We start from the raw sequence: 18,102 nt of genomic DNA, 5'->3' as shown, positions 1-18,102 counted from the left end.
GCTTGTCTGTCTTCTCTTGCCCTTTTCAGGAACTCACCTCGTTGGTGCTTCTGGTTCTCAGGCCTTCAGACTCAAACTGAAATTGCACCACTGGCTGTCCTGCGTCTCCAGCTCCTGAGAAGAGAGCAGACAGTGGGACTTCCCAGCCTCCATAACCATGTGAGTCAATTCCTTATGTTAAACATCATGTGTAGTGGAAGTACATATGCATATATATTCTGTGGGTTGTTTCTCTGGAGCTCACTGCCCAGTACAGTGTTTGTGAGGATGTGTGTGCGTGTGATGAGGGAGAGGGAGAGGGAGAGACACGGTGACAGCAAGGATCTATAAACACACCAAGGTTTAACAATAGATGTATTTAAAACTTAAAAGGAAAAAAGTATGTTTTTGCTCCTTATTTTCCCAAGGTTTAGAGTATAACATAGACTATTATCAGAAAAGTAAAACTTTCATTTTAAAAAGAAACGTTGGAAAAAGATACATTTTCCTGAGAAACTTAAACGATGATAATATTGCGCGAAAGATAAACTCTATATACCACCCAGCCTTGTGGAGAAATGAACTGTTAAGAGTACTATATCCTAGATAGTTAGAAAATATTGTGTCATCTCTATTCAAATCGCTTCCTTCAAAGACAAGGAATCAATTAATAAGAGTTCTGTATAAAAACATGAAAGTGTGTTGAATTTTTGTCACATGCTTTTTCTGCACCTTTGAGATGCTAATGTGATTTTTATCCTTCAGTCTGTTAAAGTGTGTCATGTTGATTGATTTACCTGTGTCAAACCATCCTTGCAATCCAGGAGTAAACCCAGTTGATTGGGGTGTGAAATCCTCTTACCCTCCCTATTGGAAGGGTCGTGCTGAACTCGATTTGCTAACATTTTGTGGGTGATTTTTGCATTTGCGTTCATTGGGGTTATGGCCTGTGCTTTTGTTTTTTTGCGGTGTTTGTGTCTTGCTTTGGTATCAGGGTGATGATGGTGTTACAGATGAGTGTGAAAGCATTCCCTTTTCTGTCCTTACAGAAGCGTTTAAGAAGGGTTGGCATTAATTCTTTAAACATTTGTAGATAGAATTCCTGTGGAATTATCTGGTTTGGGCTCTCCTATGTGGAGAGGTTTTTCTATTCAGTCTCCTGGTTTGTTATTGGTCTGTCCAGGCTTTCCAGTTCATTGTGGTTCAGTCTTGGTAGGTTGTATGTTTCTAGGAATTTTTCCATTTCTTTTAGGTTGTCCAGTTGTTGGTGTATAATTATTAACAACAGTGCATTATAATCTTTTTTTATTTTTGTGGCATCAGTTATAATATCTCCTCTTTAATTTCTGGTTTAATTTGAGTATTTTTTCTTTTTTTTCCTTGGTTAGTATAGCTAAGGGTTTGCTGATTTTATTTAAAAAACAACAACAAACAACTCTTAATTTGGTCAGTTTTTTTCTATTGTTTTTCTGGTCATTATTTCATTTATTTCTGCCCTAATCTTTATTATTTTCTTCCTTCTTTTTTAATTCCTTGAGGTGATAAAGTGGGTTTGATGTTTTGAGATGTTTCTTATTTTTTCAATGTACGTGTTTATCACTATAAACCTCCCTTTTAAAACTTCTTTTGTTGCATCGCATAAGTTTTGGTATGTTATGTTTTCTTTTTTTTTGTTTGTCTTGAGATATAAACAGACTGATGTATCAAGGCTTCCAGGAGCTAATGTAGTAATGCAATGAAATTTGTTAATTCTTTTACTAATCAGTTTATTTGGAAGACCTGCATATAACTGCATATGTACCCAATTATATACCCCATTGTATTGGCTGAGTTGAGCCTTTGTTCAAATGTCAGAAACTTGGGTACATAGAAAACAAAGAAGTTTTGTTTGTAAATATCTAACGTATCAAAAAAAACAAACAAAAAACATGTTTCAATATCTTAGATTTTTTATAATTACTTTTTTTTTCTTGATGGAAAACAACCTGGGTTCTTGTAAAAGTGGTTTTAAGGAGCCAGGCTTTGACCTTCCCTAGAAAGTCGGGTTTTACATGAAACAAGCAATGTGGGTTTGGGCTGTGAATGTGTTTTACAGGAGTCAACGGGCCCCTGCCACTGGACAGGGAAGGACTCCTATAATATTCCAGATTTAAGACCTGGATTATATGCTTAAGTACTTGTTACACTCTCACATACCTGTCTACATTTGAAATAATAAAACCGAAAGTTTGTGGGCTCCCACTTCCAATCCCGATAGAGTGACAGGTCAGGACTTACATTCCTGCTGAACGTGACTAGACCACTGGGCAAAATACATGAAAAACGTATTGGTAGATATTAGACCGCAGATAGCAGACTGCTGTGAGCCTCCCCTCACCTTGCTGGACGACACATTCCAGGCCAGGGAGCAGGGGTGGGGATTCCCCACTATGTAACTTAACTAGGAAAAGGTGAAATGTTAAACATTAATTTGTGGGTGCTTGCATATTTGGGCCTGGATGGCAGGCCAGGACTGCTCTCCAGCTGGAGAAACTACAGCAGTTAGGTGTCTGCACCTCGGGATGCTGGTGAGGGGGCTGTCCTGTCAAACTGGGCCAACGGCATCTGAGTTTGCAATGGTCAGTTGTTTGCTCTTACGTCAGAAAACAAAAATAAATAACGTGTTTGTATATAGACATCTGAACTCACCACGCAAATGTTCAGGTAAAAAACAAAAACAAAAAAAACTGACACCAGGGTAAAATACTGAGATTTTTACCCCTCCACTGACGATGCCAGAGACGATATCGCACAGTAAGAGTACAATAGAGAAAAAAGCAGCTGCGTGCTTTTCCACAGCAGTTTCTGAGATGGGATGGGTGCCCTTGTAAAGAGGTGACAGGACCAGAGCTGCCTCCTGTCCCCGCCGTGGGAGGGCCCAAGAGAAGGCAGCTTCCCCCGAGTCAGAAGGAGCCTCCCCAAGTCCCCCGCCGTGCTGGCACCCTGATCGCAGCCTTCCAGCTCCCAGTACTGTGAGAACAGTGTTTGTAGTCTAAGCCGCTCGGTCTGTGGTGCTCTGCAGTGGCAGCCTGACCTCCAACAATCTAGTAAAGTAAACATGAGTTCGCCAGTGCTAACTCCAACTCTAGTCCAGAAACACAGGGATCGTGCTACACTTCTCTTTATGCTAATCTGCAAGCCTCACTCCAGCACTGATAAACCTGGCTCCCGCCATATGCCATCCGTGCCCTTTTCTTTGAAATGTCCGTGGAGATCCACGGTGATTTCAGAATTTCTATAGCACCCCCGCTGTGGAAAGCACTTTTCCAGCGAAAGTGCAGTACCCGCGTGCTATCGCCTTCGCCTCACTGCTCCAACCTCTGCTCACTGCCCTCTTTATTTCTGCCCATCCCCTTCAGTGATGTGTCACACATCTGTAACATCGTTAGATTCCCTTGTCACAGGCTGCATTCCGTCCTGCAGTCCCCCATCTCATAATTGATTGTTGAAATTGGCATACATACTGTTCACTCTTTGGGCTGTAGCTTTGCTGTGAGTCTTGACAAATACGTAGTTTCATTCATGTGTCACGAGGGTATCAAATGGAATGGTCCTGGGAAGTCCCGCCTTCCACCTCCTCCCACAGGTACCTGGTGACTGCTCATCTGTGTCCTTCTCTAGTTTCGCCTTGTCCAGAAGGACACATACATGGAATCATAAACTATTGGCCATTAGAAACTGCCTTGTTTCACTTAGTAATATTCAGACTGAGGCCGTTCCTTCTCATTGCTCAATAAAGCTCCATTCCATGAATATGCCACAGTTTATCCATTCACCCATTAAAGGGCACCACTGTTGTTTTCAGTTTTCCTAAGTGCAAACAAAACTTCCATAAACATCTGTTTGTCGGTTTGGTGCAGGCATGCATTTTCGAATGACTTAGGTAAATCCTTAGGAATGCCACTGCTGAGACGTATGGTGTAAACACTTAGCATTACATCAAACTGCCAAGCTGCCTTCCAAACGGCCGTATTATTTTGCCTTCCCACCAGCAATGAATGAGGGTCCCTGTCACTCCTACCCGTGCCCATAATTGGATGACACTCATTCTCTTAGTTCTTTTCATTTGCAGTCCCCTAATGACAAATGATTTTGAACATCTTTTCATGTATTTACTTGTCATCTGTATATCTTCTTTGATGAGAGGTCTGTTCAGATCGTTTGCTCATTTTTAATTGTTTTTTTCTCCTTATTGTTCACCTTAAGAGTATTTTTTTATATTCTGGATACAAGTCCTTTATCATCATTTGCACATATTTCCTCCCTATCTGTGGCTTGCCTTTTTAATCTCTTCACAGTATTTTTTGCAGAGCAGAAGTTTAATTTCAGTAAAGTCCAAATTATCACTTTTTCTTTTTCAGGATTATGCTTTTGGTTTTATAACTGAAAACTCATCAACAAATCCAAGGTCACATAGATTATCTCCTGTGTTTTCCAGATGTTTTATACTTTTGCATTTGACACAATGAAAGCTATTAGGTCTATGTATCTGGATTATTTTACTATTTTGTTTTATTTTTTGCATGCAGATGTCCACATGTCCCAGTGCCATTGGTTAAAAAGACAGTCCTTTCTCATTGAATTGCCTCTGTATCTTTGTCCCAAACCAGTTACGTATGTGTAGGTTGTTCTCTGGAGCCTCTCTTCTGTCCCATTCATCAATGTGTCTATTCTTTAACTGATGCCATATTTTCTGATTGTATTATCTTTACAGTGATGCTTAAATCAAGTAATGTGAGCATCATTATTTTTGCTCATGGTCCAGTTCTCAAATTTTGCATCATAACTGAAACTAAACCCTTTATTTTATGCATACACTGGATCATGCTTTAATATGGCCCCATTCGGGTAGGACCTCTGCCCCTGTAGTACCTTTCTCCCTCAGAGAGTTGAAATCCTTCCCATAATCCTGTGTTGAGTGATGAAATTATGGTACCTGCGGATGGACTTCTTCCTAATATCATCACAGTATTTATTGACCCTGGACTTTCTAACTTCAGGTTGTACATGCCTATCGTAATATGTCTCTTAGAAATATTTAGTTAATACTCAAAAATGTTCCTTAGTAGAAAATTGTTATTCTACTTCAAAAAAAACCCCCCAAACACACCAGTGTTTCTTAGAATCAAAAAGAGATGTTTAAACAGCTCTTAATTGGCAAAGTAAAATATTCTATGGGTCCATTTTTTGTTACCCAAGGTTGTGTTACAATTTAGCTGGCTAGTAAGAATCACTGGGTGAGAGATGAATTAGCATTGAAAAGCATAGTTTGCTGTTGTAGCCGGAAAGACTTTCACATTTACTTAATTCTTCAAAAAAGCACGAATTATTTCAGGATAAAACCAACACAATATAAAACAGTATAGAATATAATATTCTATAAGTATAAAACACTATAAAACAAAAAGATGTAAACAAAACCAGAGTACCTTCACTTGCATTATTTGTAAAATTATAGGTCTGTTTTGTTAACAGAAAAAATGGGATTTCTTGTGGCTTTGGGATCTTTATTCTAAAATATGTCTGCTTTGCTTTTAAGATGTGGTTCTTTTTTGTCCCCTTTACCAGTTGTGTGAAAACGCAATTTTCATTCTGTCCCTTTGTAACGTTCTCAGTGACTTTGGTGGCAAGGATCAGAAAGACAATAACATCAAACAGTGGCGAGCCAAGGAAATGCACACAGGAGATGGATTTCTGCTGTCTTGTGTCCTAGGCTATGCCTGAAACTCCTTCATAGGGACTGTGAAGTAGGCGAACCACCAGGATGAATGCAAATCATGACTTCCACAAAAGTGACATCCATTGGTGCATGCATTCTCTGGAAGGGAGCTTGTGAGAAAGGGAGCGTGTTAGGGGCACTGTAGTCATTTTCTTGTCAGGAAGAAGTGGTACTATCTACAGCCCTAGACAACATGCTGTAGGCTTAGGTTTCCAAGGTATTTGTCTTTTATGATGCTGTCTGAGACGAGTTTCAAAAAATTCAAAAGTGATTGCCATCTGCCACCTAAATCTATAGAGAAAAAAATTGGAGATCAGTAATTAACTATTTCTAGACACACCACTTGAGAGCTTTCCTGTCTAGTTCAACCTTCAAACTTTACTTCTGGATTCAACCTATCAAACCTGGCTTCTCACAGCCTCTGTTTGAAGCAGAAACTTATAACACGTCCATGTCACTTAGTGCCATGTGCTCTGCCACGATCAAACAGAATTCAGCAAGAGCGAAAAGATGTGTAGAGTCATTTAGCAATGGCCATTTTAGCAGCTTAACAAATGTTTGTTCAATAAATGACGATAAAAAAAAAATCAACAGCCTCATTTTCCATCATATTTTATGGATATCCAATGCTCCATCCATAGCAAACTTGAGTAACAGATTTGCACACAAGTCCTAACACCATGTCCATTGGTGCTAAAAGACAGTTATGACAGTCTCCTCCGGGCATTATGCTAGTGCTCATCGCCAAAAGCCATCACTTTAAAAAACACATCGATTGTTTTACACTCCTAAGAGAAAATTTTATTTTACCTACCTCTTTTCTCTATTTTACATTATTTAAAAGTATCGGGAAATGTCATATTAATCATAAACTTAAAAAAAATTTATTCATTTAGAAAACAGAATTTGTATCATAGACACAAGGAGGGGTATGCTTAAAAGTGCTGCATCTTTACGTATTCTCAGTGAGTAGGGTTAGAGCGCAGAGCAAACACTCTAGGAATGAGTTTCCATCAATAGGTCCTACATTCATCATTTAGAGCAAGATTTCACACCTACATGAGTCTATCCTTGCCTTAGCAGAAGATAACTTAAATAAACTCTCTAGATATGTGAAGCCAAAACAGCAGGGTACATCACCTCATCCGATACCTGACGTTATACATCAGTGCGTGGCCGTTTGAACTGTGTAACATTTAGACCTGACATTGAAGAACACCCCAGTCCCCTGTGTCCTTTCCAGAGCTTTAGTGGCTGGCTGGCTGGCTGGTGTCCTGGCAACAAGACGCCTCATCCTGAGGTAGACCATCCAAGTTGCGATCCTGCTTTGCTGTCTCCTTACTCTTTCACTCTGGCCATTTGCTGTTCCCTGTGGGCCTCAGTTTCCCCATCTTCAAAGTGGAGGAAATGGCACTTCCCTCCAAGAACTGTTATGAGAATAAAGTGAGCTCAGCCATCTCTAAGGGACTGAGCGGAGTGGCAGGCCAGGGGACGCTTGTTCTCCGTGGGGTGACTCAGGTGGCCTTCTGTCTGCAGCATGCCTAGCAATGATTCCACCAGGCTCAGCAGGGGACCGTTTTGCTTGACTATTACCTGCTTGCACATTCAATGGACAGAATGATACCATCGAACTCTGAAGTCCAAGTCTTGGAGAAATAGGTCTGAGAATCTTGTGTGGAGAGATGAGGTGTAATCAATTCCTCCATATGACCTGAGAGCAGAAATCAATTTTGTGTCAGGAATTAAGGAACTTTCAGAATCTCAGATTAAATTTAAACATTTTTTTTTCCATCCAAGTTCATTAATAATCCATTTTAAAACTTATTTGCCTGGGGAAATTTTCACAAGAAGGCTGTTTCTAAATGAGTGTTTGTTACATCATCCAGCAGCGTTCTTAGATGGGGAAATTCAGTAATAGTCCACAAGGATTAAACAGAAGCATAGGGGTGTTGAAAGTAATAAGCTTCTTACTGAATGAAAGGGTCCTTTTCATCCAGAGAAAGGACAGTACAATACAGAATGGTGGTCTGCTAAAGATTTGCTAATATTACTTGGGCAATTATATTTCAATTTTTGAATGTTTCTAATAATTGTTATTTACTTTCAAGCAATTAAATAACAAGGAATGAATGTTTTATTGCCAGACTTTGGATATTTAAATTAATCACATAAACTAGCTATACATAAAGAAATATTAATCTCCTTCAGCATAATATTTTGCAGCACAATTTAAAGGAGCAGAATGCAAGCAGACTAGAAATAAAGGAAAAAGAACTGCACAGGACTTTCACGTTCAGAAAAATGCTTAAATTACTCTAGTGTTTTATGGCTCTTAGGTCTACAACATAATACTTTGAAGCGAATGTTAACACTTAAAATAACTATAAGAATCTTTCCTTTTCTGCAGAAATAGAAAGGAAATATTGGCATCTCCAATGGGTATTAAAGTAATTTTTATTTGTATTTATGGAAGTTTGATTACTTTTGGTCAGAAAGCTGATGAATAGTTAAGATACTGTCAGATCTTCCATCTCTGTTAGCACTGAAACATAATATAATGCTATAATGATCATTTATTCCTTTTCATGTGACTTTAACTTTTAAGTATAATTTTATATTCAGACAGCTAGAGCGTGAAGGCATTTTGGAAGCCCCATAGCAATCATGAGAGGGAATGGGTCTATGAAAGATGAAGCAGGTCTTTTGAGGAAGCCGTCAAGCATATGCCTCCGGCTAACTGGAACATTCCTACCAGGACCGCACAGACGTAATCACAGCAGCATTGTTTTCCACCTACAGAAAACCAAAACCGTATAGGGTGGGTTTTCTATTACATTCCGTGTCACATAATTAGACAACCAAAGGGAACAAAGGAAATCACAGTCAGGAAATACAATAGTGCAACTGTAATGTTACAACTCGCAATGGCATTTTTGTACTTCTGCCCCTTCCACAAATAGTATTTCATGCAGAAGCCAAAATGGCTCCTTTCAAACAATGCTCAAAGGGTCTTCCTATCTGTCTTAGGCCAAACTTGGACCTCCCTACCTCCACCTACAAGTCCTTCCATGAAGAGCCCCCTGCCGGCCTCTCCTTCCTCCGCTCTGTCACCCTGGGTCCCACAGTGGATTCTTCCCTCTTGCTTCTCAGCATGAGAGCTTGCTGTGCAGGAGGACGTGCTCCTCCAGATACTCTGTGTGTGGTTTTCTGTAACTTCATGCCGGCCTCCAGTCAGTTGTCAGCTATTCAGAGAGGCCTTCCCTGGCCCCTGCCCACCCCAGCTAAAATTGCCATCCACAGCCATGCTTCATCCTCTTATCCTGCTTTCTTCCTAGCATTTCTGCACTAGCTATCCGCAAATTCTAAATATGATGTCTGTGTCCTCTGATTTTCTCTGAGTATTACAGAAGCTCCATGAGGGTGTGCGCAAGGGTTATTGTATTCAATAGAGGTGGCACTTGGCAAAATGCACTACTGAATATTGATTTTAATTTTCATTTATGCTTATATTGTAGTGAGAGACTGCCTCTATGAACCTATTCCAGGAGTTTATCCTTAGACAATGCTTCGTATTATTTTTACTTGCTAGGTTACTAATAAATACAGTTGCAAATAGGCATTCTAGAATTTGGAAATGTTACGTTGAGTTTTTTTCCTTATCCATTAAGTAGTCAACCATACCACATACTTTGTTTTTTAAAACGCCTGGGTTTTCACATGTCTTGGCTATAAAAATGACTTAAGTGTAGAAAATATCTCTTCAATTGAATTATTCAAGGACTCTTTGAATCAGTGAAATCTAAAGAGACTTTATAATTTCATGCACAAGCTTAATTGCATTATGTTTTGTTAATGGAGCTAAGTATTTGGTGATCTCAGTCAATTATGACTGCTAATTATAAACATTGATTTAAAGTGACTTGGGTTTGTTCTTATGAAGAAGTTCTATTCCAACATCTCTTGCTTCTTCAAATGCTATGAAATTATACCATTTAAATGTTCAATTACTTGAATTACCCAAATTTAAATTATTAAAAGGTTGGTATGGTAGAGGTATACAAATATATACACACATATTTCATTGTGAGATAGGAAAATATTGAGAGGCAATGTCTATATTATAAAGTTCTTAATGTACTTTACTATTTTAACAACGTCATAATCAATGTCAGTGTATCTTTTTTGGGAAACTATGTTTCTAAAAAGGCACATAAGTCATTTAAAAGATTTTTTTTTTGGCTAGGCTATTCATAGAAATAATGTTAAATTATAAAATACAGACAAAGAAAACATTGTGTGGCTAATAGGAAGAACTAATTATTAGTATTGATTCAAGATATAGTGGCGCTTTCTTTATATTGTTGTTTTTTTTTTTTTTTAAATAAAATGTTTCTCATAACAAAATCAATTTAGCATTTTAAAAGCTACTTCGCCCAGTGTGTGGCAATTCTCTGTATAGGGTTCTCAGACACGGATCCTCCCATTTCTCTCTAGGTTCCACTGTAAATTCGCTGATGGAATATTAATTCCTTGAAGTACCATAGAATAATTAATACTCTGTAATTAATAGTATAATTGCCTATTATATCACAAAAGCAAAGATTAACATTAATTCATTAGCATTATTTTGCTTTTGGGGTCTTTTTTTATCTTTCAAAATATACAAACCAGTAAACACAAACAAATCAACATATAATGTTTAATCAATGTTTTTGAAAAAAAAGTAGTCTTCCACCATTTCCCAGGGAGAAAAATTGGGTTCTAATCAAAGATCTGGGGAGAGATTTCATAATGACTCTTGACCCTGGACTGTGGTGTACGTCCCACTTTCCCACTTCTTAGTGGGAGCAGCTATTGCATTTTTCCTGTGCCTTGGGTATGTGGGAATCACAAACCTTGTTTCTTTCTTTGACAAGTCTTCAAATAAAAAGTGTAACAAAAGAAAGGACCCAGGGAGCCCATCTGTGCCTGGATCTAATTTAGCTTTCAAGTTCCTAGGTAATAAACTTGAGCTTGTTGCTATATTGGCATGAAACTTTAGTTTGCATGGGCAGGAAACAGTGTATAGTTCATGTGAGAGGAAACAAAATTTATTTTTAAGGGAAAGAACGTGGCTATTTAAAAATTTAAACACACTTCTTATTAAGAGGTGCTGTCTGAGTCCCCCACCATCCGTCTACTCCCACCCCACCTTGAAGTGAAACGGCTCACCTGCTCTCACCATAACAATGATACGATGTGACTTCCAAGGCCAGGTCAGGAAAGGCCATGGGGTTCTGCCTTTTTCACTAGAGGCTCGGTCTTGGAGCCTGCAGCCCCTGCTCTGTGACAGTGCCACCCAAGCCCAGCCTGGAGATGCCCCTGGAGGCATGCTGACAACAGTCCCAGCTGAACCTAGCCTAGGCTTCCTGGATTTTGTGACACGCTGGACAAGAGGAATTCCACATTGCTGAGGTCTGGGCTTTCGGACATGCGGTAGAGTTCCTTGCCAAGCACCTGGAGCCTCCAAAGTCCCTGTGAGAACTGGATGAGCATGAGATAGCTTTTCCCCAGGGCAAGTTCAACCTTGCTGTTAGGACACTGGCTTTTCTGGGATCGCTGCCAAGTGTGGAGTCTCAGTGTTCCAAGAAGAGTCTTTCTGACCGTTCCAAGCGTGAAAGTCGCCTAGTCCTCTTTGAATCTTGGAAATTTTGAATTTACATTTCCTCCGCTGTTCTTCGCTTGGCCTCATGTATTTTCAGCTTATGCACACAGAAGTTAATATTAACAGCAGACTCTAGGGAACGTTTATGCAAATTGTGGAGCACTTTAATCACCTCTCTTTCTCTGCAAATTCCTCTGCCTAGTAGATGTCTGAGGCTTCAGCTTCTCTTGACTCCTCTGTCTCCTCAGGTCAGCACTTCTCCATTCTCTCCTTGGGTTTCCCCTCCCTGCACAGCAGACTGCAAAATGCATCCAGGCAGAAAATTGGGGCAGTGGTGGTGCTCTCCTCACTCTTCAGTCTCCCTTCTTCTGGGGATCACACTCCTATGTTTTCCAATACCTGAAACAAGTTATTTCATGTCATTTATCTAGTTTTTTAGTTATTTCCAGTAGGAGTAGAAGCTCAATTGCAGTTACTCCTCATGGCTGGAAGCAGAAGTCTCCTCCTGAATCTAATAATTATCTGTACCACAGGCATAGGGCTAGACATAATGAAAGACTCCCCCCGTACATTCAACGATATAGTATGCATAGTGGTGTCAAAATCTTTGAAAATATTATACACATTTTATTCTTTGTCAAATAGTGCCAATAAAACTACTGAAAGCATATTATATAACATTACTACAATACCCTTTCAGATCCCAATGTAGACATTTTACATTTTTATAATTTTATGATGTTAATATGAAACATAAATCTAAAATTCAAATACGTAGATTATATTTAATGTAAATTTTAAATAAAAATTTGGACTACAGAGTATCATTTGCTACTACAAGCTCAAAGAAAGGAGAGATTATATGGAGGGAAATGGTTCTTTTCTCTTTTTTAAGAGACAATTTTAAATTAACTCCTAATGGGCTTCCTTTATTTTAGGGATAAAATGACATTACACATCTATGCATAAATATTTGTGCTGTTTACTTTGATATGTCCCTCTTTGTGAGGCAAAATTGATCATATTTGTAAAGGTAGAGCTGAGGACTTGTCAAACATACTGTGAAAAACAAATGTAAACAGAAAAGTCAACTCAGGAGTTGCACAAATATTTTTATATGTAGTATGTCACAAAATGATCACAGTCATGTAGTCTATGACACTGATGAATTCTATACATAACATCGATTAGTTTCTATAAAGTAAATGTACTTTCCTGAATGAACTCTTGACTTCCGTAAGCCACTGCCGTCCTGTTTCCTCCTGACTGCCTCCCACAATTTGATCTTTTCCTCACTTCCCGATGCCCTAATTTTTGCACCTCTATTTGCAATTCCTCACTGATATAGTTAACTTCAAATAGCAGTCCAGACTGAGCTGTCAGAGCCCAGACACTGACAGCCAAGAAACCCAAAGGAGACACGACACAGCAGATCCTTTAGAAAGGGGCGATGCCCGATGCGCGGTCCTTCAGGAAACAGAGAATTCTGATGATGGGAAAACAGGCCGGCGCTTTCCGGAACTCTGGAACACGTACCACAACCAATTCTGTGTCCAGTTGCGTGGCCGCCCTAGGAAATGCAATCAGAATACTTGGCTCAGCACCTTTCAGGTCACCACACAGGCTGGACCGCGACTTCGGTCCGTGCACAGCATCCAGTGACAGCGACAGAGCGCAGCTGGGCGCTCGCCATGTGACGCGTGCTCCACGGAGCAGTCGTTCTTCCGAACCACGTGTTCCCGACTGGACACCTTCACTCTGTCAGTCACGGCTATGAGCTCAGGACACACAGAAGGAACGAGACATGAGCTCCGGATTCAAAACACAATTGAAGACCGATGTGAATTGAGGGAGATATCAGCATCTGCGACAGAAGTTGTGTTTGATACGTGTACGCGAGCTTTAGCAAAGGGATGTGCGAAAACCATTATAAGGAATCCCGAGTTTCTGGTCTGCGGGAGTGAGGAAACTCAGCTTGGGGCTTTGAAGCCAGGAGATCCACCCACCAGGCAGCTTTCCCCGTCCAGCCACAGCCTCTGTGTTAAAGTACAAGCATGATGATGACCGGACACCACCATCGCCGCAGCTGTTGTGACAGCTAACGGGGGAGCGACTTTGCAGCGCGCTTTGCTGTTGCTCTGCGACAGCAGCTTCAGGTCTGGACGGTTTCCAACAAGAGGTCGCAGCGCCCGGAGTGAAGAGCGGTGCTCTGGCCACGCCGGCTTCCGACGTTGCTGCAGCAGCTGCTGGCCGTGCGATCTGCGGGCCTGTCACTTAGCGTCTCTGTGCCTCGGTTTCTCCTCCATAAAATGAATGGCTGGATGGATGCGTTGTAACAGGCTTTCCTGTTGCTTGTCAGATGGCCAGTATACCGTGTCTGCCTCCGGGGGTTCCTAGAAAGGTCGCATGTGTACAAGTGCTGAGAACAGCACCTGGCCAACACTAAGCAATACGCCAGTTTGCTGCTGCCACAATTATCACGGTGGTTTATGATTTACCACTCTGACAGCCACCCACAGGGCTTCCCTGCTCGGCCAGGACTGCCCGGGAAGACGCAATCTGTGGGAAACAACGCAGCGCCACCCTGCCTGCAGCCGCCGCGGCTTTGCGGGGCCGGCACCGGCGGGGCGCGCGCTCCGGGCCGGCCCTGCCTCCCCTCCGTCTGCGCACGCGCAGAGCTGCGGCCGGGGCGGTGATTGACGTCCCGGGGCGGCCGGAGCGAGCCGGCGCCGGCGGGGCGCGGGGATGGGCGGCGAGGCCCACGGGGCCCGCGCAGGGGCGGGCGGGGGCGGCCCGGGGCCGGGGGCCGGGGCCGGGGCCGGGGCCGGGCCCGGGGGCGGAGCGTCGGGGGCGCGGGCGGCGCCGTGAGGACGCGCTCCGGCCGCGCCGCCATGGCGCTGCGCAAGAAGGGCGCCAAGAACCCGCCGCTGCTGAGCCACGAGTTCGTGCTGCAGAACCACGCGGACCTGGTGGCCTGCGTGGGCATGGTCTTCGTGCTGGGGCTGCTGTTCGAGGGCACGGCCGAGGCGGCCATCGTCTTCCTGACGCTGCAGCACGGGGTCCCCGCGGCCCCCGACGCGCGCGCGCCCCGCCTGCTCTACCACTACGGCGCGCGCGACCTGGCCACCGTCTTCTTCTACACGCTGGTGGCCGTCATCGTGCACGCCACGCTGCAGGAGTACGTGCTGGACCCCGTCACGCGGCGCCTGCAGCTGCCCAAGGCCAAGCAGGGCCGCTTCAACGAGGCCGGCCAGTTCGGCGCCTTCTACCTGGTGTCGTGCGCCTGGGGCACGTGGGTGCTGGCGGCCGAGGGCTGCCTGGAGGAGCCGGCCCGCCTGTGGCGCGCGCCGCCGGGCCGCACCATGACCTTCCACGTCAAGTTCTTCTACGTGGCGCAGCTGGCCTACTGGTTCCACGCCGTGCCCGAGCTGTACTTCCAGAGGACGCGCAAGCAGGCCGTGCCGCAGCAGCTGGTCTACATCGGCCTGCACCTGTTCCACATCGCCGGGGCCTACCTGCTCTACCTGAACCACCTGGGGCTGCTGCTGCTCACCATGCACTACTGCGTGGAGCTGCTCACCCACCTGTGCGACCTCGTCGCCCTCGGCGACGGGAAGCACCAGAGGGAGCTGTCCCTGTGGGCCGCGGTGTTCATTGTGGGCCGGCTGGGGACGCTGGTGGTGTCGGTCCTCACCGTGTGCTTCCACCTGGCGGGGGGCCAGGCTCGCCCTCCGGATGCCGCTGGCGGAAACGTGAACGTGCTGGCCGCCGAGATCGCCGTGCTGTCGTCCAGCTGCACCATCCAAGCCTACATCACGTGGAACTTGTTCAGTGTCCAGCTGCAGAGATGGATGGGAGACGACGCTACTCTCCAGGCCCCAGCTGTGAAGAAGAAACGGACGAAAGGCAGGTCTTCTAGAAAAGGAACAGAAAATGGTGTGGCCGCTTCGAATCGCGTGGACTCGCCCCATAAGAGGAAGGAGAAATCTTCATAGTGAATGAGATGCATACTGGTTCATGGCTGCAAAGAAGCCTGCCCTCTCCTATATCTTTCTACACTAGAGAACTTTTCCGTTCTTGACAATAGTTTGTGCTGTGTTCATTTTTGCTATGGTACTGTGTAATGTATTTTTTAAAGGCATTTGAGGGGAGAATGATGCTATGAATGGAAAACGCAAACAAACTTGGTTTACACTAAGCTACTCATCCTCAAAATAATTTAGGGATCACCACCATGTTTTGTTTTTGGTTTTTTTTTGCGTTTGAACATTTTCCTAATGATGTGTAGAGATAACCACAAAATTCTGAATATCAGTGACACTATTTCTTGCTCGCACCAATCTTTTGTAACATTATCAAGATGGTCTGTTAGAGCAAGGTCATATTTTTAGTGTTCTCTTTCAGGATAAAATGGAAATATTATAAATGTCATTTTCAATAAGTTTTCAGTATTCTCTAATTCTTACAATTTTTTGTTTCAGAATTTACAACTGGAGAAAAAAATTGTAAAACCACCAAATAAATGATGTTTTTTTGTAGATAGTGGTTGTTAGTGTTAAATTCCCATTAAAAAATACTAACAAAATACTAATGGGTAACATCTGTGGAGATTTATTGCCATATAGTGAATCAAACTATCTTGAATTAATAGAAAAGTATTACTGAAGAGGTAAACCCATTCTTGTCCATTTTAAACACTTGTAAACTGGAAATTAGAAAATTAAATATTTAACTGTAAAAAAGGAAATCAGACTTAGTTTTTTTGTTTATTAAAATTATTCTTAATGAGGCTTGTAAGTTCAGTATCTGTGGCATCTTACAAAAAAAACGTTTAACCTGTAAATCATTTAAAAAATAATGCTTACTTGATTTACGTCTATAAAAAAATGGCAGCTGCTCAAATGTGGAAAGCAGTTAACACACTAACCTTAAGTAACTTGAAAATCAGGTGGATAAATAGTCCTATGTGAGGCTTTTTAGAAATAATGTCACAATTGTGGGCTGGCTCCCATCTTTAATTAGGAAACATTTATCTGTGTGAGACATTTTGGGGATAAATATATATAATTTGTAGCTTTACAGAAGCCAATAGAAACAATGGGCTGTGGTAGGTATTTTTTGTATTTATCTCCTTCTCTGAACTTTGATTTCATTTCCATATGTCTTTGTACGTATTTTTCAGGAGACAATGTTTTAAAAATATGGTAAGATAAGGCCATACACAGCAGGTCCTTGAATAACATCATTTCATTCAAAGTCATTTCATTATAACATTGATGAGAATTTGAAAAAAAAAAAAAAAACACAAAAAACAAAAATGGCTTCCGGCAGGGGACACTATCAGTGTGGAGGTTGCACTCTTCGCCCCAGGCCCGTGGGTTTTCTCTGGTACTCGGTTTCCTCCCACATCCCACAGGTGTGCAGTGAGCTAAATGTCATGTCTACACTGTCCCTGTCCGAGTGAGTGTAGTGGGTGTGAGTGGCCCTGGATGGAAGGGTGTCCTGTCCAGGGTGGGTCTCCCCTGCGCCCTGAGATGCAGGGAGAGGCTCCTGCCCCGGGACCGTCAAGTGGAATCAACAGGTTGGACAAACATTCTTGTTTTTATTCATCTTTCTGTCATGTTTGCATAGCTGACATTTATTTTGATGTTTTATTTTAGAAGCATTTAGGTCTTTATGTAGAAGTTTGGTGATGTTTTTGTGACCAGAAATACACCATAGGAACTTAGCTCTTTTTTTCTATCAATTAGCCTCTGGTAAAATTGGTTTCATATAATACATGTTTGCACGTAAAATCGCAGTTTCCAGGAACCTATCGATGACATTGAGGATTTACTTTATTCTCTCTTTTACCCATTGTGTCTCTTATCTCAAGGTTTTTGTTTGCCTTTGTTTGGTTTGTTGTAGGTAATTTGACTTGTTCAATTCCAGGGGTCCCTGAAATTGAACTTCGTATACTTCCCTACCTAGGGTAGTACGCCACTCCTGGCAACACTTTCTTTCCTGTGTATTTTGAGAGGTACTTAACAAAGCAAGATTGCTTCTTTTTTAGCGATAGAATCTTTCATCTGTTTCCCCTTTACCCCCCCCCCCCAATTGACTGTAGTGCTGGCAGCACATGCTGTGAGGTACAGAGTGGGAAAACTACACTTAAACCACTGTGCAATTATAAAACAGATTTCAGCCCCTCATGTGAGAGAGGAGTTGTTCTTACTTCCTTCGCTTTTAAAGAATTCTAGCCGGTTACTTGCAGCTCCATTCCTGGTCACAAATGTCTTATCCATTCAATACTTTATTTGCAAATAAGTGCCAGCCTGACTCACTCGCAAATGATTGCAAGAACATTATTGTGTCATGTGACTGACAATGCCGAGCTAAATCGGGCTTGACATTAAATATGATTAGAGCCCAAATCATTTCCCCTAATATTTTTTTGGCTGTCCCCCTTGGCTGACCTTCCAACTTGGCAGGAAACGACCGCAGCTGTTCTGGGCTTCATGTCTGCCCTGCACATACGTAGTAGAGAGGAAGAGAGAACGTGATTTCTGGAATTCCCAAAACACCGAGTTACCTTCAGTGAAGTCATTGGAGAAAGGGCTGTACTGGGTTGACTGCTTAAGTTGGGTAGTGTGCTTTACCTGGGAAAAATCAAAGCCTCTTTCTTGTAAAATACGGGTTCACAGAGGTAGCAATGTTATTGAGGGAAAAGGGGGCAGGAGGC

At 42.4% G+C, this 18,102-nt stretch overlaps 1 protein-coding gene and 1 long non-coding RNA gene across 4 annotated transcripts in view; both read left to right on the top strand.

Annotated features, from left to right (window-relative positions):
- Positions 1 to 18,102, top strand: part of LOC141572769 (uncharacterized) — a 169,063-nt gene that overhangs the window by 74,005 nt on the left and 76,956 nt on the right. For all 3 annotated transcript variants that reach the window (XR_012498267.2, XR_012498264.2, XR_012498265.2), the window contains one exon: positions 30 to 159. This is a non-coding gene — a long non-coding RNA (uncharacterized LOC141572769). The remainder of the gene's footprint in view (positions 1 to 29; positions 160 to 18,102) is intronic.
- On the top strand, positions 14,198 to 16,128 carry TRAM1L1 (translocation associated membrane protein 1 like 1). The gene has a single exon (XM_019719509.3). The coding sequence runs from the start codon at positions 14,273 to 14,275 to the stop codon at positions 15,374 to 15,376; it is 1,104 nt and encodes a 367-aa protein (XP_019575068.3). The 5' UTR covers positions 14,198 to 14,272; the 3' UTR covers positions 15,377 to 16,128.

This window comes from Rhinolophus sinicus, chromosome 15 (assembly GCF_057876585.1).
Source record: "Rhinolophus sinicus isolate RSI-liver-muscle chromosome 15, RSI-T2T, whole genome shotgun sequence".
NCBI classification, from domain to species: Eukaryota; Metazoa; Chordata; class Mammalia; order Chiroptera; family Rhinolophidae; genus Rhinolophus; species Rhinolophus sinicus.
The sequence above is the reverse complement of the archived record's forward strand: the minus strand, read 5'-3'. Positions and strand labels throughout refer to the sequence as shown.